Genomic DNA, 26112 nt, shown 5'->3' on the forward strand with positions numbered 1-26112 from the left:
TAAAGCCTCAGCGCCTAGGACTTGCCGATCGAAAGGTCGGCGGTTCGAATCCTTGCGGCGGGGTGCGCTCCCGCTGCTCGGTCCCAGCGCCTGCCAACCTAGCAGTTCGAAAGCACCTCCGGGTGCAAGTAGATAAATAGGGACCGCTTACCAGCGGGAAGGTAAACGGCGTTTCCGTGTGCGGCTCTGGCTTGCCAGAGCAGCGATGTCACGCTGGCCACGTGACCCGGAAGTGTCTCCGGACAGCGCTGGCCCCTGGCCTCTTAAGTGAGATGGGCGCACAACCCCAGAGTCTGTCAAGACTGGCCCGTACGGGCAGGGGTACCTTTACCTTTACCTTTAAGTAAGAAGGTGGGTTACTTCATGTTTCAAAATGGCTCCGGACTGTTTTCTTTTATTCTACAACATCACAGTCTTTCCCTTTCCCTATTGAGAAGATGGAAGTGTATCTGTCAACTGCTTTCAGGGAGATAATGACATTGGAAAATAAAGTAACCCAAGACTTGTTAGAGAACTGTGAAAGGCTTTGACACTTGGGTAAATCAGCCACATCTTAAGCGAACATGAACTTTTTCTTTGAACCATAGCACAGTACACAAACACAGGGAAAGAGAACCTAGACCCCAATTATTTGGCCTACGTTCTTTGAAAGAAATCCAAATTTGGTGTCCCAATTTTGCGAGAAGAATGCTACAAAAGCTAAGCTTCACGGCACAATGAAGCTGCTCTGCTGGACTGTCACATCCAGCAGTACAAAAGAAGCCAACCTCTTAGTGAGAGAGGAACAGAACATTTGGAGAACAATTATGTACGGTCTGTTGGCATGATGTGTATTTAAGCCTTTGGTTTTGTGTTTAATTTGGCTTCCGTTTTACATGTAGTACTCTCCTTTATGCATGCATTTGAAATCTTAAGCTCACGGAACAAAAGTTCTAGAAATTTTGCAGGATAGATATTGGGGATGACTGAGAACTTGGTGTTGTCCATTTCTCCTGGGCAGAAAGGCTGGAGACACAGGGCCATCCCACCCATCGGGTGGGGTGAAGCAGCTGCCTCAGGTGGCAGAAACGCAAGAGGCAGTGCCCCTGCAGGCATCCTGCCCCAGTGCCACGACCGAATCAAACCAGGTGAGGGAGGCTTTGGCAGCCGTGTAGAGTTCTGCCACCCAGAAATGTGGCGGGCGGTGATTTGAGGTTTGCAAAGCTAATCTCTTACGCTCTTAGATTTTGTAATGCTTTTGCCACGATACCTGTAGCCTTAAAGTCTAGAAATGACTGCATAGGTTGCGATAGGATTAAGGCAGTTGATAACATACATACATATTTTTCTCACACTCATTTGAGAGCTTTCTGTGTTGTATATTGATGCTCAGCTGAGCCTGTTTTAAAGCAGAGGGGGGGGGGGGACTGCCTGGCCAGCAGACCAAATCCCTGAGTCCACTATCCTCCCTAGGCCAGCTTGGACAGAGGGGCTGGTGTCATGTGATGGACACCTGTGAAAGTTCAGTAAAGGCTTTGGAGTCCAGCCCTTTATCTTATTCTGCTTCCAGACTGCTCCACAACAGCAGTGCAGAGTCATATTTTAGTTTTCTTAAAGTTGTATATTTTCCCCAGTGCTATTCCTGTTGAGCTGTGATATCCAAAATAGTGTCATTCAGCTAAGATTACACTGAAGAAGGGAATTCAAATGCACCCAATTGGTATATGACACAAGAAAGTCATTCAGTTTTTGTTTTATTTCTTACAGTGTTCTTACAATATTTCTTTTTATGTTGTGAACCACCCTGTGATCTTTGAAGGGCAGTATACAAATTTACCAATTAATTAATTAATAATACAATCTGATGTGTTGCCAATTTGGTTTTCCTAATAACTGCTACTTGTGAAATTGTGAGGGGAGTGCTCCTACGGCTATGGATCTCAAGCATTTTTCAGAGGAATAATTTTGTATATCACTCTCAAAAGTATGAGCATGCTGAAACTTGTTATCTAATATGAGCCAGTATTTTTGCTTCCAGTGGAGACCCCACTTAGTAGTTTCTTTTGTGATTTTTTTGGTGCCCCCTAGTGGGGAAATTACACAGATCAATGCTATTTGAAGTTAAAAGGAGTAATTGCACAAGTCCCTGAGAAGGAAACTACGGTACTTCTATGTGGGACTGCTGTTTGCCAACACAAAGTTCTTGTTTCTGTGCCAGGCAACGGTACCTTTCTATGTTTTGTCGCCATCTTCTTTCCTCAAATGATTTAGCTCCAATTACAGCTTCTATGTTTCAGTTTCCTTTAGGGTTGCCATGCGTCTGGGAATTCCCGGACGTGTCCTCTTTTGTGGGTTCTACATGCCTGTTGGTGTGGGGGATTTTACATTTGAAAACAATTGTCCTGGATTTGGGTTTTTTTTTAATGTGGGTGGGTGGCTCTGGTTGGTTCAGGCTCTGGCACAGGCAACTTGGGCTTGGACTCTGGCTTGGGCTCGGCAGTGGGGCTATTGGGTCGACTGCCCTAAAAAAAGCTTGCCCCTTCCACTTCCTGGCTATAATAATTCATGCAGCTTTCAATAAATTTGTGAGCAAGTCCTTCATAGCCTGCGAACCTTCCACCCCATCGTAAATTGATAATAATGCTACTTCTGGATCTTCAGTGAGCTTTAACCCAGTGATTTCTGTTATTTCCTTAAACACCCTTTGCCCCCCAAATTGTACATATTTACACCCCCACCACATGTGAACATAATTCCCTGTTTCCTGGCATCCCTTCCAACATAACACTGAATATTTCTTGTTTATTTGATTTAATCTGACTGGTGTCAGACCATCTCCAAATTAATTTATAATAATTTCCTTTTATCGACTGGACCTAATGGTCAGGGGTCCCTTTACCTTTTTATTCTTATAGACATTGTTTTCAACGTATGTTTCTTCCATATTTCCCCCCCAGCTTTGACTATCTATTTGCCCTGATGTCTCCTTTTCCCACACCTCTTTTAATTGATCTTCTTGATCCTCCATTTCTAGCAATATTTTATAAATTTCACTGGTTTCCCCTTTTATAACTGTATTTTCTTTTTTATCTCCCCTTTTATAATAATTTCCCCCCCCCAAATTTTGTGTATTTTTTGCAGTTCTTGTTTTCCCTTAACCACTTCTTTGCCCATTGCTCCAGTTGTATACAGTTAAACCATGTTATCCGCAACTGAACGTCCTTTAGGCTTTGGCCCAGCCGCTTCATCAGCTCTGGATCTACTTGTACTTGTCCTCCGCTCTTCCCCAGTAGCATGTTGGACACCTTCTGACCTGAGGGGCTCATCTTCCAGCGTCATAACTTTTATATGCCTGTTGTCTTTGTCCATGGAGTTTTCTTGGCAGGGATACTGGAGTGGCTTGCCGGTTCCTGCTCCAGGTGGATCACGTTTGGTCAAAACTCTCCACTATGACCTGCTCATCTTGGGTGCCCTGCTCAGCATAGTTCATAGCTTCTCTGTTTTTGTTTTTTTCATCATTCTTTTTATTAATTCCACAAGAAAAGCAAAAAAAAACTAACACACATATACAAGAAAAAAGATCTACAAAAAAAAGGAAAGAAAAACAAATAAACAAAAATACATAAACTTTGATTTGCCCATTGACATTCTTACATATACATCCCTTTCGAGACTTCCTTCAGCTTGTCCATAAATCTTTCGAAGTAGTAATCAAATTCACACGTTTCTCTACTTATTATTGTCGTTAAACTTTTCTCAATCTCCTATTTGCTTTAAACAATAAATCTTTGTCTTTCACAGTGCGTCTCTGAATCCCTTTAGCGTTGTTTGTCCCTCACTAATACATTCCAGGTAATCCACATACTTTCCCCAATCCTTGATAAACACTTGGTCTCTTACATACCTAATTTTCCCTGTTAGTTTATCCAGCTCTGCGTAGTCCAGCAGTTTAAATCTCCACTCCTCCACCGTTGGTATTACCTGCTGTTTCCACTTTTGGGCTAACACTACCCTTGCTGCTGCCACTGCGTAATATACTATCCTACGATCTTCTTTTTTAATCTCTTGCCTTAACATTCCTAACAGGAAGATTTCTGGTTTCTTTCTAAACGTGTATTTTAGAATTTTCTTTATTTCAATATATATATTCTCCCAAAATTGTTTCACTCTTCCACACTCCCACCACATATGGTAGAAGGAACCCTCCTCTTTTTTACACTTCCAGCACTTCTTGTCCGTCTTATACATTTTTGATAATTTTATCGGTGTTAGGTACCACCTATAAAACATCTTCATGACATTTTCCTTTATCATTGTACACGCTGTAAAATTTAATCCCTCTCTCCAAAGCTCTTCCCAATCTTCAAATTGTATGCAGTGGCCTACATCCCTTGCCCAACGGATCATCACTGATTTGACTTCTTCATCACTTAGATTCCAATCCAACAGCATCCTATACATCTTAGATATAATTTTTACTTCATTATTTATTATCTCCGTTTGAAATTTAGAATCTTTATCTACATATCCTCTTTCTTTAAAGTCTTTACTAAACATCTGATTTACCTGGATATGATGTAGCCAATCATAGACATACTCCTTTACTTGATCGTACGGCTTTATCTTCCATTTCCCTTCAACCTTAGTTAGCAATTGGCTATATGTAGCCCAGTTGCTTCTCATATTAATAGCCTTTATACTCATTACTTCAAGAGGTGATAGCCAATGTGGTGTTTTCGGCTCTAACAAATTCTTATGTTTTTCCCATACCTCAATTAACGGGCCTCTAAAAATATGATTTTCAAATCCCTTATGTACTTTCCTCTTATTCTTCCATAAATAGGCATGCCAGCCGAATCTATTATCGAAGCCCTCCAGATCGAGTAGCTCCGTATTCACCAACTTTACCCAGTCCTTTATCCAACAAAGGCATGAAGCCTCGTAGTATAACTTCAAATCTGGCAGGGCAAAACCCCCCCTTTCCTTTATGTCTGTCAATAATTTAAACTGAATTCTAGGTTTTTTGCCCTGCCATATGTATCTTGAGAGTATTCGTTGCCAATCTCTAAAGATTCGGCTCCCCTTAATTATAGGTATAGTTTGAAATAGAAACATAAGTCTTGGTAAAACATTCATCTTAATTGTATTAATCCTTCCCCAGAATGACAGTTTCAGCCCTCCCCATTTTTCCAGATCTTTCCTTATGTTCTTCCACATCGGCTCATAATTATTTTTGAATAAGTCTATGTTTTTTGATGTTAACCAGATACCAAGATATTTAACTTTTTTAACTATCTCTATCTGTGTGTGCTGTTGGATAATTTCTATTGTTTTTGAGTCCACATTTTTAGCTATCATTTTCGTTTTTGTCTTATTTAGTTTAAAGCCTGCTATTTCTCCAAATTCTTCTATTTCCTTTAGTATTTCTTCTATTGCTGTTATTGGTTCTTCTGTCATTATTACTACATCGTCCGCAAAGGCTTTGGTCTTATACACGTTCTGTCCTAATGTTACTCCATTTATTTTCCCATTTTGCCTTATTGAATTCAAGAGTACTTCTAAAACTATTATAAACAGTAGAGGGGAGAGTGGACAACCCTGTCTTGTGCCCTTCTGTATCTTTATCTCTTCCGTCGCCATGCTGTTTATAATCAACTTAGCCTTCTGTTCGGTGTATATCGCTTTTACTCCGTTAAAGCTTCTCTGAGTTCTTCTTCTTCTTTTTTTAAAATGATATTTATTAAAGTTTCCAATAATACACATAAACACAAACAACATTACAAGCATACACACATACACAAACAAAAACAAGTATAATTTCAATTAAACCTTATTTTCAATGACATACTTCCATGACTTCCCCACACTTCCCCTTCTTGTATTCCAATTCCATGTGTTTGATTCAACAAGTTCTTATCCCCAATTTTTAACCTTATTATATTTAGTTCATTGTTATATTTAGTTCCTTGTTATATAACCAATTTTACCTTATACACCTCAGTCTTTATACTTTAAAATCTTTTTCTAAGATCGACCCCTGTTCTCTTCCACGGTTTCCCCATTTTATCCTCATAACAAAACAAAATAGAAAAAAGAAAAAATCAAAATATTCCTACACACCCTTTGGATTCCCAAACTCCCCCCCCCCCTTTCCCGGTTTCAATCCCCAATATATATCAGTCTATCTATTCTCAGCCTGGAGACCTTACGTCAGAGGCTCTCAATTCTCTCTCAATTCCTCTTTGCCAGTTTTTTTGGTAGTCCTTTATGTAAAACCTCAAATCTCGGAGAAACCCTGTCTCGATAATGTCCATTTTTCTTCTAACCAGACCTCTATATTTGAAAGTGGAGTTCAAATCTTGTTTCTTAATCCTTTTGAATCTAAGTGTCCCAAAAACTCCAACTTCCATCTTAATCAAATTTGTAATCCATAGGTCTTCAGGTCTCCATCTAGATAGGTCTCTCCGTTCTTCATTTTCCAATTCAGACCAAGTCTTCATCATCCAGTTCTTAATTTCCTTTATGTCCTTCTTGTCAGGCCCCTGGCCTTCCTTAGCCTTCTGCTGCATTGTAACTCCTCCTTCCTCTCCCTCCAGATCATCATGTATCTCTTGTTCCGCTTTCTCAGATTTATCAAGTTTCTTTTCCTGCTCAGCTGCAAAGACTTTTGTTTCCGCTACAAGGGCTTTTGGTTCAGGAACAAAGACTTGAGTCAAGCCCCTTCCATTTTCAGTAAAGTTATTTACTGTTTCCTTCAGTGCCATGACCCCTGTAGCCAAAATATCACTCTGTTCTTGAAGCTTTCCCAGGAGATAAAAAGTCCTGTTCAGCTCAATAAGTATTTTTCCACTTGCAGCCATTCTTGCAATATCCCAGAACCCCCTCTAGAGGGATTATGGATACTTACTATCCTTCTAATTCCAGTCCCAAAATCAAAATAACTTGTTTTTCGACAGTTTATAACCAAATTGTAGCAAATCCAACCGGCAAAGGCAACAAAAACAATGTTTCTTTTTATTCCCCAACTTTGACAGCTAATTTTGACAGCTGTCAAAGCCTTCTATATTTCCAACAGTCTCTTTCGCAGATCACTCCCAGGTCCCGGGGGGATACACTTCAGCTCTCAAAATCAACTCTTATCCTCCAGCAAAATTACTTGTACTGTCCAATCGTGAAATTAATAACTTTTGTTCAATAAAGAAGAAGTTATTCTCTCGATCTTAGTTATTTAGTCCTTGCTTTAGATTGTTTATAAGGCGGGGAGACGGACTTCCTTTTTGCATCTTCCCCGATCGTGCCAGATTCAAAAAGAAAAATTTCCCTTTTAAGTCCAATTTCCGTATTACTCACGGGTTGTTGCTTTTAGTCCGAATGTTCACAGGAAAAAGTCAGCGCTCTCCGTCCATGGCTTGCGGCTTCACTCAGCAGGGGAAGCAGAGGGCTCTCAGCACCACGCCACTCCCCGTCCCCGTTCCGTAGCCTTTGAAAAGGCTCCTTCGCAGGTCGGGGGGGGCGCAAATGGTGCCCACCGAGTCACCAAGTCCACAGGCTTCCGCGCCTGTGGTTTTTTAGGATCCCCGCATCGCCGCCGCGACAGGACCCGACCCCTGCTGAGCCGATTCCCTCCGGAGCTCGGAGGGAATCCGCCATTAGGCGATGGCGCTAACCCGGAAGAGTTCTTCAAGCCCCTTCGCCACGGCAAGGCAGTGATCCATGAAGGGGCAGTGATCCATGAAGGGGATCTTATTTACTATCTTCTTTACTGTTTGACTATTATTGAAGATCCTCGTGTCTAACCTCCATCTTCTGGCTTCCTTGTAATCTTTCTTTATTTTTAATACCATATTAACCAATGTGTGGTCGGTTACCTTTATTATTCCAATTTCCATATTTGTTATTTTAGAACATTAAGATTTTTGAAACAAAGATATAATCGATCCTTGAGTAGGTCTTATGCACTGGTGAGAAGAACGAAAATTTATTCTCTCCTCCCCTCATCACTTTCCAAACATCTTTCATATCTTTCCTTTTCATAATTTTAGCTAATCCTGTAATGTTATTACATCTTTCCTCTGGGGTGGGATTTGACTTATCCAGTCTTTTATCTAATAGCATATTGAAATCTCCTGCCATAATCATATAACCCTTTTGAATATCTTCTATTTCCTTAAACACTTTATCAAAAAATTCCATCTGGTTTTCATTGGGAGCATAAATATTAATTATAGTGTATTCTTTCCCCACCATTGTTCCCTGAATTATAATATATCTTTCCTCAGGATCTTTCTTCATCTTCAATATACTAAACCCGCATTTCTTTGAAATTATAGAATCATAGAATCATAGAGTTGGAAGAGACTACAAGTTGCTATCCCTCTTGATTTTGAAGTACCATATGCTTTTTCATAATTATTTATACCTCTCAGTCTGAGTTCATTAACCGCCTCTTTCGTCTGATGCGTTTCCTGTAAAAATATTATAACTTATTTATCTTTATTCAGTAATGTTTCTATCCTCCTTTTCATAATCAACCCCAGCCCTCTAATGTTTAAGGTTGAAATCCTTATTTCATTATCAATGAGTTAAATGTACTTCTTAATTTCTGGTCTCGTGTCTTATGATACTTATATAACCCATCACCCATCCCATTCAATCCCCTCCCCCACCCCTCCCATACCCATACATTCCATTTTTTCTTCCCCCCTATTTTCCTGAGTTATTTCACCTCTCCCATTGTCCTAATTGTTGGGAGGGGGGGGAGAGGCTTCTCTGATCACGGAGCCACAGCAGAACTTCTCCCATTATATTTGTTATGTCTTCACTCTGATATAATTTCGTTCAGCCTTTACTTTCAGTCCTCAATAGTCATTTTTTGTCTCCTGCCACCCCCAGTTCCATGAAAACAGGGTGCTGAATTAAACAGACCACTGCCCTTATGTTTCCATGTACAGGATGTTTCTGAAAAGGGCCCCTTATAGACAGCCGAACAGGCAGTGTTAGTATGGCGCTCACAAGGATGTTCACTGTCTTCTTAATATTACAGGAGATGCTGTCACAACAACATTTCTGAAGTAGGAGGGGAAACAGGAGTTTGTTCTAATGTTCTAATTAACACTTGCAGCCAACAAACACGGCTGTGCTGCCATTTCAAAGGGAGAGGGTCATCTGTGAAGGCATTTATGTTTTGAAATTGCTTGGACTTGGATTGACTTTAGACACCAGTAGCCCACTCAACTAACATGGGAATGGCTCATGTATACCATTAATAGCCAACCTTCTCAGGTCCGCCAGCAAAGCAGGTTCCACTTTAAATATATTGCATATGCCTGTCCTCCTTCTCCTTATATTTATTGGCATTATAAGGCCATACCTTGTTCTTCTCTTTCCAGGATGAGGGGGCAGGGGGTTCCTATGGAAGGCGGCATTCCCAGAAGCAGCTTTTATCAACCCTGTGCAATGCGCTCCACTTGTCAGAGTCCACTCTCTCACTCAATTGTTAAAGGTAGCCCAGCTTCCTTTCTCTGCTATCTGAACATTTCCATTGTGTTTTCCATCTCTCTCTTCCTGTTAAAATATACCTCCCTCAAAAACGCTGGTGGCACCACTGACCCCATTTGTGGGCCTCAACCCATCAGTTCAAGATAAGTTATGCAAACAATTGATTCCCCAACAGATCAATTGACTACAGAACTGTGGGATCTGTATGGAAGTTCACAGGTCCCTTGGCTATCAGATTGCTTGTTCATTGACTAAAATAGTTTGAATTCATATATAGGCATGGAAGTGACCTTGCAAATCATCATGTATGTGTTTTTAAGAGCTCCTGCAAATTGGGAGGGGTAGACAACATAGTGCCCGCCAGATATTTTGTACCACAGCTCCTGTCATCTCTGACCATGCTAGTTAGGTCTGATGGGAGTTGTAATCCAAAACCTCTGGAGGACTTCATGTTGGCTACCTCTGCCTTCTGAACCTCAAGAGCAGGACCCAATTTCTTCTGTTCCTCTTCATCTTACATGCCCCACCCTATTTCAATGTGATTTTGATTTGCTTTTCTTGCTCATCCTTCCACTTTTACAGCAACACTTTCTGCAGCAAAACAGGCAGCACTTCAGTGAGATAAATAGGGCAAGGAGTACAACAGCCAGGAGGAAGGCAATGACGTCAAGAGAGTGATACTGGATCCAGTTGAGGTCATGTGCTGCCGGCCTCAAGTGGGGAGCCCCCTTGTGCTTCATCACAAACTCCACCCAATGCACCGCAAGGTCAAGAGGTTCAATGGGCCTGTCCAGGTGGAGAGCTGAGAGACGCTGGATGTTCTCTTTATACCTAAAAGAAAAGAACCTCTTTAGGAAATAAATAATACAGGGAAATAAAACACATAGCATAGAAGCAGATTTCCAAAGCATTTGAAATCCAAGTGGGGTTGATACTGTTCTGAGAGACTGTGGACATGGGATGCAAACCCCTCCCCTGTTCCTGTGTGTGCCTGTCCCCTGTTCCTGATGCACACATTTCGGGATACTCTGTATGCAGCTTATACAGGGTGACTGAGGCCAGAGTTCCGGTGCTTTTAGTAGCTGAACCCTAATTTTTCTCTGGTGGATCTTTCACATAGCTGATCTGTCTCCTATGTGACAGCTGCTGCTAATCACAGGTCCTTGGAGATAAAAATGGAGAATGATGCAGTGTCCATGAACTTCTGTGGGGCAACTGATGATACTGGTGACCACCAGCAGGTGGCAGTTGGAGGAGGGATGATCTCAGTCAGTGTCTCTTAAAGACAGAATATGGCCTGCTGAGGGAAGCAGGAGCTGGTAGGTAGTCAAGAACAGGGCCACTCCCCAATGTGGAGGGAGATGCCCCCTGCCTTCACTGCTGCTTCCTGACAGTTCCTCCAAGGACGTCCTTTTCCATTCTCTTCAGTTGCCCCGCAGTGACTGTGTAAACTGGAAGTAGGATGTTATGAATCAGCAGAGGGTATAATAACAAACAGCAGATTTGCTGGCTACCCTTGGCAGAAACAGCAGAAACAGGAGCAGAGATGGAATATTGTGCAGGATGGTGGTTTGTGATGGTTATGGAATGCTTTCCAGATCAACCTGTCTGTGAAGGAACCCCTGGAAACATTATGGAGCATTATGGGGGATTTTGGAGAATATTCCAGGCCACTTGGCTCACCTGGAGCACTGGCACGGCTTCTTGGCCCTCCCCCCTGCCCCCACTTATTGTCCCCTTGGGGGAGCTAGCACTACGCATCAGAAGACACTCCAAACTCTCTTACAGCTGCTCATTGTAGGGAAAGCTTTCTTTTACGGAACGTTGCCATTACTTAACTTTTCTTTGATAATGCTCTGATTAGCTTCTGAAAATGCCACGGTCTGAGAGAAGACATTTTTAAAACCACTACTGCAGAGGACCCAGAGTCCCGATAAAGAATCAAAGCAGTAAAAACAGAGGGGTTGTTTAGAAGAGACTTTCTTCTTCACCTGTCACCAGCAGCTGTGTAGCAACCCCTGCTGATTTCAATGACAAGCAGTGGCTCTGCCCCCTTGCACAGGGCCTGAATCACCAAGCAACCGCCGTGCTGCCCTCAAGCTCCCATCCCACCAGGAAGTCCACCCCCAGCAGCCCCCTGCCACCCAACAGACCCCCATGGCACCCTACAACCCCCCCACGCCCAGTGCAGAACACTCCCCCCGCCCCGTATATTTCCATGGTATACTTCCTTGCATATTCTGATTTTAAATGTACCATATTTCTAGCTCCATAAGACACATCTGGCCATAAGACGCACCTAGTTTTTAGAGGAGGAAAACAAGAAAAAAATATATTCTGAACGAAACAGTGGATGTATGATTTTTGTGGTTCATGCTGTGGCCACAGACATGATATGTTAATTGATGGTGAATTTGGGGTGACCCACTGCAAAAATCCTGAGGATCCACATGGATCCGTGCTTTGTAACCATGTTTTTGTGCCATCGCGGCCCCACGAAACAGTGGATGCGTGATTTTTTGGTGCAGGCTATAACCATGGACACCCTATGTGATCTGATGGTGAATTTGGGGTGACCCAATGCAAAAATCCTGAGGATCCATGTGCTTTTACCTCCCCCTTCCCAGGCAGCCTCCTTTATCTCTAGAGCCCTTATCTCCCTCCTGATTGGTTGCCGATCAGCTGCTCAGCGGCTTTGTTTCAACACCCCCTTCCCTCTTTCTAAAAATAAAAGCACATCTGCTTTTTGCTGCTGGGCAATTTGGCTCCAGGGACCACGCACTCGCTCCATAAGATGCACAGACATTTGCACAGACATATTTACTTTTTAGGAGGAAAAAAGTACGTCTTATGGAGTGAGAAATACGGTACTTTGGGCCAACCCTAAAATGAGTTTTGTACCACTCATTTTGTACCACTCATTACTCACTTTTTATCATAAATAACAGCCTTCAGTGCATCAGATAAATCCTTGGAAGTCATTTCCACTACATTCAGAGTCACTCCTGCTCCTCGAGATTCCATCCGCTTTGCATTGTCCATTTGATCTCCAAAAAGCGGCATCAGCACCATTGGTACTGCATTGCAGATTCCCTCATAGACCCCATGGGAGCCAGCATGAGTGATAAAGGCTCTGGCCTTTGGATGAGCTGTTGAGGAAAGAGCAGGACGTGGAGAAATACCAACAGGTTTATTATTCTGCTAACGACAACGTATCTAGGCCAAGTTTTAAAATTGCATTTTTATGGAAGCAGCCAATTGAAGTTCAAATTAAACAGCTATATGATTAAGCTGATCTCCTTGGACTGTTATGTACAGTCTAGCAAAATGTCTTTCAGAAGGATGGTACAGAACTGTGGGAGGAGAGAAGTGGTCCCCTTCTAGGCCATCTAGGCCAGGGGTGGGGACCCTCTGTCAGCCAAAGGGTCACCTTCCTTCATGGACAGCCTTCTAGGACTCCAGACCAGTGGTGGGTCCTGTCACTCTCCACCCAGGCAAGGAAGAGGTGCTATCACAGTTCAAAGGCAGGTAGGGTGCAGAGTAGGGCCAGTGAAGGATGTGGCCTAGGGCGCATGGCCTGTCTTGAGTCCTGAAGGCCAGATAAAGAGGCTTGGGTTCTCCATCCCTGATCCCTCAATTTAATACAAAGGATGGAGACCCTTTGGCCTGAGAGCCAGAACTGACCCACCAGATTTGGCCCGTGAGGCTGATTTCTTCAAACCACACCCACCTGCCCCATACTTGACACCACATGTAATGTCAGATGTGGGACACTGAACATCAAGTGATGGGCAGGGAGTCCTGTCCTCTTGGGACCAAGCGTGCACCTGTAGAAAGCAGGATATCAGCTGCCTCCAGTATCCTGTCTAGTTTGGTGCTAAATTCCATTAAAGCCAATGGTACTTTGGTCAGTCAGTGTTTTCCACAGAACTGAATGCAATTTTCACTCCAGCAAGTGGTTATGGGTAAGGATGAGCAAATCAATCAGTTTTGGTTTCTCCCAGTTTCTCATCTTACCAGTCTTATGTTCAGTTCTCCATACCTCTATGCCAGTTTGCAATTATTATTATTATTATTATTAGTTACCATGAAAACTCGCTAATGTTTTAGTGTGAATTTTTCCTAATATAATGGATTCCTGAAGGTTATTTTTACTACTTTCAGCATTTTTATGCATGCCTCACCATAGTATATACATTTTGTACATTACCTGCATTGCGGAATACAGAGCCGTGTGAATTTTGAAGGACGGCTGTGATTCAGTTCACAGATTGTTTTGGATAGTGCGAATGAAGTAAGCTTGCCTTTAAATGCGAACTGAATGAAATTTCCCCCTCACCCCTATTTCATGGCTCACATTTTGGCATCTGTGCCCACTGTCCTTTCAACCATTTCCTTGGTTTTTTATGCACACTATGAGCATAAAGCGCCAGGCAGGGTTTTCTTTTCCTAGCCCAGCTTTTGCAGCTACAGGGCTTTGCTCTGAGTGTACATGACCAAGAGCAATGTGGGAGCATGTCCATCCAACATCACATTATTTTACACTTTGCTAAACAGTGTTTAGATACACTCTCTCACGGCATTGTTAAGAGGCTAATGGCATTGAAGCAGCATTAAGGGCTGGTTGTAGACAACAACATAATTCCTGCCCCAGACATACCAAGCAGATCATTTTGTGGTAGCCACTTCACAAGCTTTGTGTTCTTTGCAAGATTCGGGGGTGTTTCTCCTGTATATCTCCATAGCACCTTCATGAGGAAGGATATACATAGATTAGGAAATGTATCTTTACACTTCACTTACAAAAACTTCATATTGCACTTGAACAAGCATTCTCTCATATCTCTTACGTAGGGTGCAATGCCTCTTCAAAGAGCCCCATTAGTTGGAAAGGCGGGATATCGGTTAACAACAAATAAATAAGGTACTGCCTGTATATAAAAGAATGAAAGTGCACTTGTATATAAATTCATCAGCTTACCCAAGGTGCTGGAGGTGATGTTCAGAAATTGGGTCATACATCCACCTATGGCGGGGTTGTGTTAGAGTGCAAGAATTTTCAGCAACAGCATTCAGAGTAATGGATAAGATCTTAAGCCGCCACATTATCCTAGCATCTCAATTAGCCCTTTTATTTTTACCCTCATATTTGACGGTAATAAAAACTTGTACCATTTGCACAAAGTGCTGATAGTACAGCTGCTTATTGCCGCTAGAATGACCATCACAGTTTTGGGGGGAAATAGATGGGGCCAATCTTTCTGTGTGATATGGCCCTGCTAGAAAAACTAACTAATAAGCTGAGAGTTCTTAGGGGCCAAAGAAAGAAGGAAGATTTTGTATTTGTTTAGTTTGACTTCATTTCAGTTGTAAGCAAAGAGAAACATGGCCCAGGACACCCTCAGCCTACGAATGAATATGGCTCAGTGACTCAGGGCGTTTGAATACTTTAATCACTTTCCCTTGGTATAACAGGCTCTACATTTTGTCACTTTCTCTTGTTTAACCATTATGTCTGTGCTATAAATGACTCCAGTCACTACCTCCCACACATTCACTTACCTGTAGTTTATTTATTTTGGTTTTATTTTTAGTGTTGTTAGCCGCCCTGAGCCCGGCTTCGGCTGGGGAGGGCGGGATATAAATAAAATTTTTTTTTTTTATTATTATTATTATTATTATTATTATTATTATTATTAATGTCCGTTTTTGTCTAACAGTGATCTATGATTTTATAAAGAATTTGTATATTTTCATCAGATCCTGTTTGGTACCACTGTATCTTGTAGAATTTTGTAAACCATTTCTTTCCTTTTCTTTTGAAACTTAACAAAAAAATATTTTAAAAATAAATAAATAATAATCCAGGCACTGAGGGAGCCTATTTTTATATTACCACGGCAACATGGTTTCTTCCACACCACTGTGATGCCCTCCAGTTGTTCTGAACTACAGCTCCCATCTTCCCTGACCACTGGCCACGCTGGCTGGGGCAGATGGGAGCTGTAGTCAAAGGCATCTGGAAGGCACCAGGTTTCGGAAGTCTGACAAAGGGCAACAGGATGGAGGCCGCTAAAGCAGCTATTTCTTACTTCCAAGAAGGATGAGGCAAGTTTGGGAAATCCATTTATTATTGACTCCTTTCACTTCTTAGCAGCGAAGGAGCTGTATTCTCAGAGGAATGAGGAAAGAAGTCTCATGTTATGGTAGCAAAAAAATGCAGAGAAGGCAAACTTTCGCCAGTTTCTAGACTGGTAATTGATTAGCTGACATGGCTATACTACAATCTATCATCACTAAAACTTTTTCCAATAGATGTCTCTGGATTTCAGGTGGTGCGCGTGGATAATCTTTTAGCCCACCCTCCCCAACTTAAATGGGACGTAGGTGGTTCTGTGGTCTAAACCACAGAGCCTAGGGCTTGCCGATCAGAAGGTCAGCAGTTCAAATCCCCGTGACGGGGTGAGCTCCCGTTGCTTGGTCCCAGCTCCTGCCAACCTAGCAGTTTGAAAGCACGTCAAAGTGCAAGTAAATAAATAGGTACCGCTCCGGCGGGAAGGTAAAAGGCGCTTCTGTGCACTGCTTTGGTTCGCCAGAAGCGGCTTAGTCCTGCTGGCCACATGACCCAGAAGCTGTCTGTGGACAAACACCGGCTCCCTCGGCCTATAGAGCGAGATGAGCGTGCAACCCCAGAGTTGTCCGTGACTGGACCTAACGGTCAGGGGTACCTTTGCCTTTTATCCCAACTTAAAGAAACAAGACCTAGTCCATATGATCTGAAATTTAGTTGCAGAATGTTGGTTATGAAGATCAGCAGGGTTTTCTGCATTGTTCCACTTGCGGTTGCTGTACAATTAGGGGAACCCGCCGAGGGCTCAGCTCTGGCAGCTTTATCTGGAATGCAGCCAAACGTGACAACTGTCAGGGAACTATTCACATCTTGTTCCCCTGTTGTCTTCTTGCAGCAATATCAGGTGTAGCTTTTGAGCAGGGTCTGAGCCAGCAGCTGGCATCTAAATTACCATGGCAATATTTCTAAAGAGCTGTATGTGAACAGCTTCCCAGTTCATGCTGTGTCAAGCTGCAAGATTGCTTGTTGGACTGAGGCAAAGGGTTGTGTGTCAACTTCAGCTTCGGAGCCACTTTTAAAGCAGACAGCAAAACATGCATAATGAACCAAAATATTTAACATCCTACATGAATACCATTTTCCCTTCTTACCGTCTGAGGTATTGTTCCAAACGCTTCAGCAATCTCCATAGCTTTTTTCATTGGAATTTCAGAAACCATTGAACCCAAGGAAAACACCACAATGCCATGTTCGCCAGAACTGTTTACCATGGCTTCAAATTCCTAGGCAAAACAAATAAACAAACTTTTGGTCAGAATTCTGCGTCACGTGGGAATATTTTCATCTCTCCCAAAATGCTAAAAGAAAAAGTAACCTTTGCTGGGTAAGTGTGTGTGTGTGTGTGTGTGTGTGTGTGTGTGTAAACATTAGACCATTTCTAGGACCAGATCTGTCTGGGGTGGGGCAGTGTGGGGTCCAGAACAAATCCTTCTGTGTAGGCCCTCCTGTTGCCCCCATCTCTCCTCTGCCCCTCCCCAGCAGGGACTCTTCCTCTCCACTCCACTTACTTTTGCTGCTGTTGTTTTGCACTACTGTAATAGTGGCAGCCTTTCCTCCTCCTCCTCCTCTCTTCCCTCCTCTGGCTTACATTTTTCTTTTGCCCCTGAGAAGAATTGTCCTAGACCAGCCTAATGGTCTACCTGCCCTCATATTCAGTCTTAGACCAAGGCAAATCTACAAAAATGTAGTATAAACCCTGACAACTGGGAAACACTGGCCTGCGAGCGCTCCAGTTGGAGAACAGCCTTGACCAAAGGTTTCATGGGCTTTGAAGACACTCGAACTCAGGACGCAAGGGAGAAACGTCCTAAGAGGAAGGCATGCAGGGCAAATCCACACCATGATTAACTCCCACCCAGAAACCACTGTCCCAACTGTGGAAGGACGTGTGGATCCAGAACTGGCCTCCACAGTCACTTACGTACTCATTGTTAAAACCGTGTTATGGAAGACAATCTTGCTCGGCTACGAGTGATAGCCAAAGAAGAAGAAGGATATTGAATTTGAGGAATCTCTATAACAACATATCATATGAGTTCATTCATTTAAGATATTTCTAAATTGCTCTTCATCCCAGAAGTCATCACAGAGCAGGTTACAACAGAAAATACAAATTCAATAAGTACAGCAACCAATAAAAATAATAAATAATAATCATACACAATAAAGTTTTCCACATCAGCAAAGCAAGTTAGCAGGCTGACATAAATATGATATAATAAGGCGGTTCGCTAAGCTCAGCTAAGGTATTAGGCATTAGGATTTATAAGCCTAGGGCCTCATGCATATTATTTTAAATCATCTGCTTGGTAATTGCATTGTGCCTCTTGATTCCAATATTAAGTCTCCCTTCCAAGTACTAACCAGGTCTGACCCTGCTTAGCTTCTGAGACTAGACAAGATCAGGCGTGTTCAGGGTAGTATGGCTGCAGACATTCTAATATTATGTCAAAAGGGAGATGGCACCATGCTATTAACTTTTCCAATCTACTGAAATATCTCAGTCCTAATCCCTTTCTCAGCCTCCATTTTTAAACTGAAGTTTTGAACCGTCTCAGTAAGGGTGAGTGGAGAGGTGGATTCCAACCTGAGTTAGTGGATTTTCCTTTGCACAGTTTATACCCCCAATGAAGACCATGTTGGGCATGATAGGCCTGGGATATTCAAAAACAAAGTCATAGCGCAGAAGCCAAATTGATGCTTGACTATAAAGGTCTGCTACTGTCATATCTTGGTGCAGGAATTCCTTGTTCAGTGTTTCATAGGGTGAATAAAGAAAATAGCATATCATGAATTCCAGCGAGCCGATGAAAAAATTCTTCACTCTCTGTTTAAAGTTCATGCGATCTGTATTGCCCGAGAAAAATTTTGGGACATAAGAATGTGGGTTTGGACACTGTGTTGCCACAAAGTCTAAACCACATGGAATTCCCCGCAAGTAGTAAATAGAAGGAAGGGATAAATACTCAGCCAAGATCTGCCCACATGGAAACACTGGATCCATAACTACAATGTTGAATTTGGTTTCTTTAAGGTAAGAAATCAGCTCTTTGTTGTATAAAAGCTGCTTGCAATTATTATATAGAAGCATTGTAATATTTCTTATTCTTGAAAATGTCCCAGTCATTCTTTCCAGGAAAGGCTGACGTGCAAAAATCCTGTGACCAAGCTTTTGGAATTCTGCTTTCAAGTATTCCTTTGAGTAAGGCACGGCAAATGTTTTCAATGTATAATGTACAGATGACTTTATCCATAAGTTCGTCTCAGGAGCAACGACAACTACTTGGTGTCCTCTCTGCTGAAGATGTCCCAGAACTGGATGGATACTGAGCCAGTGACTGCCATCATGGGGTATTACCAACACCTTTCCTCCATCCGTAGGGCTCAAGAAAAAGAGAGTAAGCAAAACACAAATGCCTTGACGCATAGAAATCTTCTTGCTGGTTGCATTGTGGCATAATTCCAACCCAAAATGAAATGAATGTAAAAAAACCATGGCGAACAGCACAGGAAACAAAGCCTCTTGTGAGCCTTTAGCCCTATCTTCTTCTGCAAATATTTATTTTCTGTGACACATTTATTAAGGCAGTGTGGAATGTTTAAATCTTGGTCAAAGGTCGGTTCTGCAAACCAACCTGGATTGGGTGATAAGGAGTCTGCAGGCTAGCCTGTTGCATAAGCATCTCTACTACCACTTCTGTACTCAGCCAGTGACTTCCATCCTGTAGCACCACCAACAGCTTCCCACTTCCAGCACAACGCCACAAACAGAACCAAAAGGCAGCAGCTGGATGAGACCTTGAATTCATCCTTCCTGTCATGGAATCAAGGAGCCCTGAACTCGCTATACACTTTGTGAGCCTAATGTACGGAAGCAGATGTTGCAGAATGAAACACTGGTGCAGCCCACAGGATCACAGATTCTAAGCATCAAGTAAATGTTTAATTTGTTGCCTCTGCTGAACCTCTTGTCAGGACAAATAGGATATAAGAGCAATGTCAACTGAGTTGATGTTTTAAACAGCTCAGGACGACAGTACCTCAAGGACCGCCCATCTCAGTATGAACCGACTCAGATCCTGCAACCATCCACTGAGGCCCTTTTCGTGTGCCTCCTCCACGAGAGACCAGGAGGGTGGCAACATGAGAATGGGCCTTTTCTGTAGTCGTTCCCTGTTTGTGGAATGTCATCTGGTGCCTTCATTATACATTTTTAGGGGCCAGGCAAAAACATTCTTTATCAACGAGGACTTTGGCTAATTAACAGTCTACGTCCTTTTAAATGTGTTTGTGGAAGCAGGGTTATTGGTTTGTTTGGGTTTTGTTCTTGTTTTGTTATGTATTTTGTGGTATTATTCTGTATTTTTATGCTGTGAACCCCCATGAAGTCTTCAGAAGAAGGGTAGTATACACATTGAATAAATAAAATAAAATACACCCCCCCAAAACCCTTTAGCCAGCAAATAAAATTATTTTTTTTTAAATCAAATACTCAAACTAAAAAAATACTAAGAATAAGCAGTACAATGCAGGGATCACTTGGGAAATACTCAAACAAAGGACTGCTCCACACAGGAGTTTACTGTCAATTTGCTGTTAGTCATATGTGTTAGTAGAGTTTTTTTTGCATTTGACATCTGTTATAAGAAAATGCCTATATCCAAATATATCATTTCGTTGTTTACGTTCTATCTGTCTTATAGTAGTTTCTATGTTAGTTAATTCCAAAGTGTGTCTCTTTGTTTCTGTATCAATATGATATACTGTATGTATCTTCCTTACACAGTGACAAGGGATGAGGGTGGCGCTGTGGTCTAAACCACTGAGCATCTTGGACTTTCTGATCAGAAGCTTGGCGGTTTGAATCCGTGCGATGGGGTGAGCTCCCGTTGCTCTGTCCCAGCTTCTGCCAACATAACAGGTCGGAAGCACACCAGTGCAAGTAGATAAATAGGTACCACTGTGGTGAGAAGGCAAATGGTGTTTCCATGTGCTCTGGTTTCCATCACGGTGTTCCATTGCACCAGTGGCGGTTTAGTCCTGCTGGCCACATGATCCGGAAAAGCTGTCTGTGGACAAACACTGGTTCCCTTGGCCTGAAAGCGAGATGAGTGCCGCAACCCCATAGTTGCCTTTGACTGGACTTAACCTCCGTGGTCCTTTACCTTTTTACACGGTGACAGTACAGGCTCCTAAACAGCACCACAGCACCACCTACAGGCTCTACAAAGACAACACTCCAATTCACAAGTTTACTGCTTTGAATGAATAGGTCATTCATAAACTGATACAGGACACTCATAAAACATTCAAGCTCCTTTCATACATATGTCAAACACATTGTCGCAAGCAGAGAAAAACGCCCAATTTCCCGGTAACCATTATTCCGCAAATCAATAGTTGGAACATGTCCAGACAAATAAAGGGCTTCTCCACATGTCCGTTTACTGTGCATTTGCTCTTAGTTATGTGAGCAAGGTTTTTCAATGTGTACATATCATCCTTAACAAAATGGCAGCCCCAAATTCCTACACATTTAATCCAGATTTTCCCAATCCATGGATAATCCACTGAGGAAAAATGGCCCAGTACAAAAATGTAGTTACTGCTGACAGGGAAGCTTCTTTGGTGGAATCTACACACATATAAAAACCGTTCTGAAAATGCTTTTTGAAAAGTGTTTTTAAAAATATGTTGAATTTTCCATAAGGCTCACTATTGCCATCTAGTGTCACATTGTATATTACACTTAAAACACATGTAAACATTTTATTTGCAGCTGTATAGCTGAGTCTTTGGTGCACTTTATTTTTTGGGGAAGGTAGTTTGTCATGTACCCCTCTGGGTAGGAGGGGCTTTTATTTTCATACCCCTTTCCTGTATATGCTGCTCAGCTGAATACAAACTAGCCATTTCATTTCCAGTGACCAAAATGCTGCTGCACACTGAAGGCACAACAAAAACACATCTGAAGGCTATAACTACTGTAACAACAACAACAAGAGCACGGAGGTCTTGTGCAGGCCTGCTCTGGCACAGGAAGCCAGTGTTAATTCTGTTTAAAAATATACACCATGTCTCTGCAAAAAGAAAAGAAAAACACCCCACAAGCCTCTATTTTGCCCATCAGCAATTGGCTTGAGCTGGTATTTATCTGTCCGTCCCCCCCCCAGTTTAGCCATCTGTCCCCACCCCCCTTTGCAGCCACCACAAATCAAGAGCTCTGTCACTTTGCTGCTGCCACTCCCTGTTCCATCTCCATTCCGCTGAGCAGCAGCACTGCCACTGCTGGGAGGGCAATTCTTTCCGCACCCCCACAACAAAATAAAAAAATTCCTTCCAGTAGCACCTCAGAGACCAACTAAGTTTGTTATTCGCATTCTGAACCAGGTAACTACAATATCACTAATTTCAAAAGTTATAGCAACCAGTTAGTAGACATGTTTGTTGGGAAAAGTTGGATTTTCAGATTGTCAATTTGATGTAATTGTTTAAGCTGGTCCTTTCTGTGATTTTTTAAAAAATTGCTTTGATTTAAACCAGTCCCCTCTGCATTCAGGTCTGTAGTTCAAGTTTGTGAATAGCTATGTGAGAAGGAAGCAATCCTCCCCATCAAAAATATCCACCTATAAGCAATTGTCCTGAAGCAAAATATTTGATTGATGAGTTCAAACTCCCTGACCCCACTCCACCCAGTGAGCATAATTAGAGTGCAGTATGGGGAAAAACTGGCTTTGGGACATATAGCGCTCCTGAATAAAATTGTGTTTAAAAGGCAAATGTACCTGTGAATGTGAAGACCCCTGGAGATCAGAGAGAGCTGAATTAAGGCATTCAGGAGTAAAAATGGCTGATCTTCTTCCTTTGCAGGAATGGCAAAAGCTGAACTATGACATCTATACCCTACGGCAAATACGAAGGGAAGTGAGAAACAGGTGGAAATGCATTTTGGAAGATTTGGGTAAGCCGGTTAAGCTCAGGCTATTTTCTTATACATAATGTTTGTATGTTAACTATATGTGAGGAAGGGAAATCTAATAAACACGCAAAAAGAAAAACAAAGATATATGCACTCAATTTTGTGTGATAGTGAGATATTTAAGAAAACCCAAAAGCCCCATTACTTAATACTGTGCCCCGTTTCATTTTACCACTGGGTTTCACATGTGTCTGCAAGATGAAGGCTACCTTTTGTTCCTTTGCAAAGATATTTGCAGTAACCTGCATTTGCTAACATGGGACTTAAAATCCTGCCCTAGGTTTTCTGAAGGAAGCAGATACCCTGTTATCCGTGACCAAACGAAGCATTGTCAGTGACTCTCAGAACATGAGCAAAGCCCGGGAGATCCTCCTGAAGCTGTCTGAGGAGACAGCTATTTTCCCAACCAGCTGGGAGCTCTCAGAGAGATACCTCTTTGTGGTGGTAAGTCTTGACTTCTCTCTCTCCTGTGATTACAGTGCTTTTTCATACGCTTTCATGGAACTGCTCAGTGTGATTTGGAAAGTATATTGGATTATGACCTAGTAGTGCCTGTCTAGCTGCATACAGTCCTGTTCAGGATTGGTCCCGTGACTAGGAATGACCTATTCAGCACAAGATTTTACATCACTGCAAGCTTGCATTAATATAGAAATATAGCAACTTTTGTGCCAAGAGCCACAGATGGCATATTGACAGTTGTCTCTGGCACTGAATCAAGATTGCTTTATAGACAGTTCCTTCCAAAGAAATCTGCCCCAGAGTGTGAGCCGAGAAGACAGTTGCTAGTCCCCCAGACATACAGATAGACTGTTTTACGTCTGGCTCACGAAGCTGCCTTTTCAGGGCACTTGGGGCTTAAGCATACATTGGGAAAGGTTGCTAGAGAATTTTATTGGCCTGATGTGTTTTGAGATGTTGTATATCAGGTCTTGTGATGTATAATACCAATGAGTGGGACATGACGGAGATCATAAGCGTTTCCCGTTGCAGCCCAGTGAGATTATTGGGGAACCATTCACTAAAACTGGAATAGATATTATTGGCCCAATGCCACAAGCCACAAAATTGGCAAGAAGTATAACTAAACTGTTATTGATTATTGGACTTGTTTTTGTGAAATGATTCCATTATCACAAATTAGTGCCCCTTTTGTGGCAAGAGCTTTATTAAGTGTTTTTTGTTGCTGGGGCTTACCACAAACTGTCGCCAGTGACTTAGGTGGAGCTTTCATCTCCTGGTTAATGCAGCATATTTTTTAAATTACTAAAATTAAACATAGGACAAGCCTGGCTTATTGTCATTGGATCAATGGCTTAGTTGAAAGGCTGAATAAATCTATAGGGCACATGTTGCTGAAATAGCTCATGGAAAAGAATGGGACCAACACCTTAGTTTTTGATGTGCACGTATCCTGATTCAGTGCTCCTCAGAACAATCCGTTAAGCTTGTTAAAACAACAATGGGAGGGAGTGTTGTAAACAAGCCCTTTGTCTGTTTAAGATTATATACAGAAGCTACAAACAACCTTGAGTGATGTTTGGAAAGCTTCCCAAGAGAGTCTTAAAGTTGCCCAGCAGGGGCAAAAACGTCACTATGATAGAAATTCTACCTGGAGATAAAGGGTTGAGTTTGCATGGAGTTCAGCCACTTTTTCTCTCATGCAGGATCGTCTCATTGCCCTGGATGCTGCTGATGAATTCTTTCGAATTGCCAGTGCAACCTATCCAAAGAGTGAAAGATGTACAGTGAAAGAGGAAGTCAATCTGATTGCGGTCCAGTTCCGTTCCTCTCTGTCATAACACTGATCACCTTTGGATGGACTTTTGATTTTGAAGGGATTGGCCAGAGTAATGTGACTTCTTCCTTCAGGAAACTAGTATATCTCAGAAGTGCAGGATAAATCCAGGATGATGTACCTGTTGTACCTGTTGTATAGCGTGATGCAATAGAGACTCACCTTGACTCAGGAGAAAGTCTGTGATTGGAGTCTGCTATAAGCTTTGGTGCTAGATTAGATACCGGCAGTAGTCTTACAGCTGCAGTGAATATAAAAAGTGCAGTGACAGAAACCTCCTGTACTGCTTCAGATGTAATGTTTTTCTCTTTGACGGCTTGGTACAATTGGTACAGTTATTTCCCATAACTGACCATTTTCCTGTGTTCCTGTTTAAGTAGGATTTTAACAGGGTGGAAAGTTAACTCCTTTTAAAACTGCCATTTCATCAAGATCCTTCTCTCTTGAGAATACACCATGTATCGTGCCAGCAAAACTCCTCATATCCATCTATGCAATTAGAGATTCTCTGTCTGGTAGATGTGGGTGATGTATTCATCAACAATGGCAGAATGTTGTGAGAACCATCAGAAACCATACTGCAAATTACTTCCTAGCAGCAAAAGAGTCTTACTCTGTCTTAATTAGCATTTTTAGAAGTGAAGAAATCAAATTCTGCTATTCTGAGCTGGTTTTGCCTCAAGATTCAAAAATCTACAATGGCTGTTACTGAGCTTTCCTCATCATAGCACGAATCCATTGTTCCACTGTGAAAGATTATTGTGTAAGCATCTTTTAAAAGATGTTGTATTGAAAACATCTGCAAGCCTTCCTTTTGTCCTAGATCCTTATGCAGTAGCTATTGATTCCAGTTGCCTCCTTTGTTCCAGCTGATATTTTTATCACATACTGAACTTGGACATTACGGTGTCCTGAGGTTTGGCTCGAAATGGAACATTTAGTAATTGAGGGGCACTTTTTTTTGCACTTGCATCTATTTTTCACCAACCTGTTGGAACAAATGTGTTTATTGAAATCTATATTGTGTTACAAAAGCTAATGATACAAAATGTTTTAATATAGCCCAATTAGTATCTTGTTGTTTTGGCCTGGTAATGAGCAATGGTTTTAAACTATGGATGTGGTGATGGTTCATTGTCACTACTACTTTTTTAAAGCAAAAAGCTGGTGCTCTCACCAGATGGTATTTGGTTTTCGTGGTTGCAACATACCTAACAAAATGGCAAGAGGTATTTTAAGTGTTTGTACCAGTGATGTTAAAACAGTTATATGAAATGTGTGCTTTGTCACTTCCAAGGGGGGAAAACTGTATTGATTCTATACTTTCATACCTTAATTTAATAAATAAAAAGTCCCTATGTGATTCTTCCCTATTTTGAAGTATGTTTTGTCTTTGTAAAGCAGATTAATGAATGCTAGACACATTGAGGTTCCAACCATTTTTCTAAGGCAATTTAGAAATTGTAGAATACAAAAAAACTATCTGGTCCTTGCAGATTACTTTGTGAAATTTACAATGTAGTTCTATGCATACTTACTTGAGAACAAAGTCCCATTGTGATTTATTGGTTACTCTCTAGAAAGTATGTTTAGGATTGCAGCCTAAGCATCATGCAGAAGGAGAACTGCACTCCATGGTGTTCAGTTTCAGTATTTGGGTGAGAAATTACACACTTTCTCTCCCCCTCCCCCCCCCCACACTATTCATGGCTCCCTTGCCTCAAAATA

At 41.9% G+C, this 26112-nt stretch overlaps 2 protein-coding genes across 2 annotated transcripts in view; one reads left to right on the top strand and one right to left on the bottom strand.

Moving 5' to 3' along the window:
- The window catches only part of MREG (melanoregulin), a 41914-nt gene extending 16157 nt beyond the window's left edge, over nucleotides 1–25757 (top strand). The window contains exons 3-5 of the mRNA XM_079983208.1: nucleotides 22478–22568; nucleotides 22867–23030; nucleotides 24254–25757. Of these exons, the coding sequence (XP_079839334.1) occupies nucleotides 22478–22568; nucleotides 22867–23030; nucleotides 24254–24388 (390 nt within the window). The 3' untranslated portion in view covers nucleotides 24389–25757. The remainder of the gene's footprint in view (nucleotides 1–22477; nucleotides 22569–22866; nucleotides 23031–24253) is intronic.
- LOC307217722 (UDP-glucuronosyltransferase 1A1-like) lies at nucleotides 9682–19367 on the bottom strand. Its single transcript, XM_079979495.1, has 5 exons — nucleotides 18195–19367; nucleotides 16699–16830; nucleotides 14138–14225; nucleotides 12407–12626; nucleotides 9682–10308 (listed from the first exon to the last, which is right to left on the bottom strand). The coding sequence occupies exons 1-5, from the start codon at nucleotides 19101–19103 to the stop codon at nucleotides 10011–10013; spliced, it is 1647 nt and encodes a 548-aa protein (XP_079835621.1). The 5' UTR covers nucleotides 19104–19367; the 3' UTR covers nucleotides 9682–10010.
- Nucleotides 25758–26112: the final 355 nt, after the last annotated feature.

Source organism: Podarcis cretensis, assembly GCF_951804945.1.
Source record: "Podarcis cretensis genome assembly, chromosome: 1".
NCBI lineage: Eukaryota > Metazoa > Chordata > Lepidosauria > Squamata > Lacertidae > Podarcis > Podarcis cretensis.

Excerpts from the sequence above, each read along its gene's own strand:
- LOC307217722 (XM_079979495.1), bottom strand. The coding sequence starts at position 19,103 with ATGGTTTTTTTACATTCATTTCATTTTGGGTTGGAATTATGCCACAAT. Across the intron at positions 14,226-16,698 it reads TTGGAACAATACCTCAGACG|GTGCTATGGAGATATACAGG; the intron begins GTAAGAAGGGAA and ends TTCCTCATGAAG. Across the intron at positions 12,627-14,137 it reads ACCACAAAATGATCTGCTTG|CTCATCCAAAGGCCAGAGCC; the intron begins GTATGTCTGGGG and ends TTTCCTCAACAG.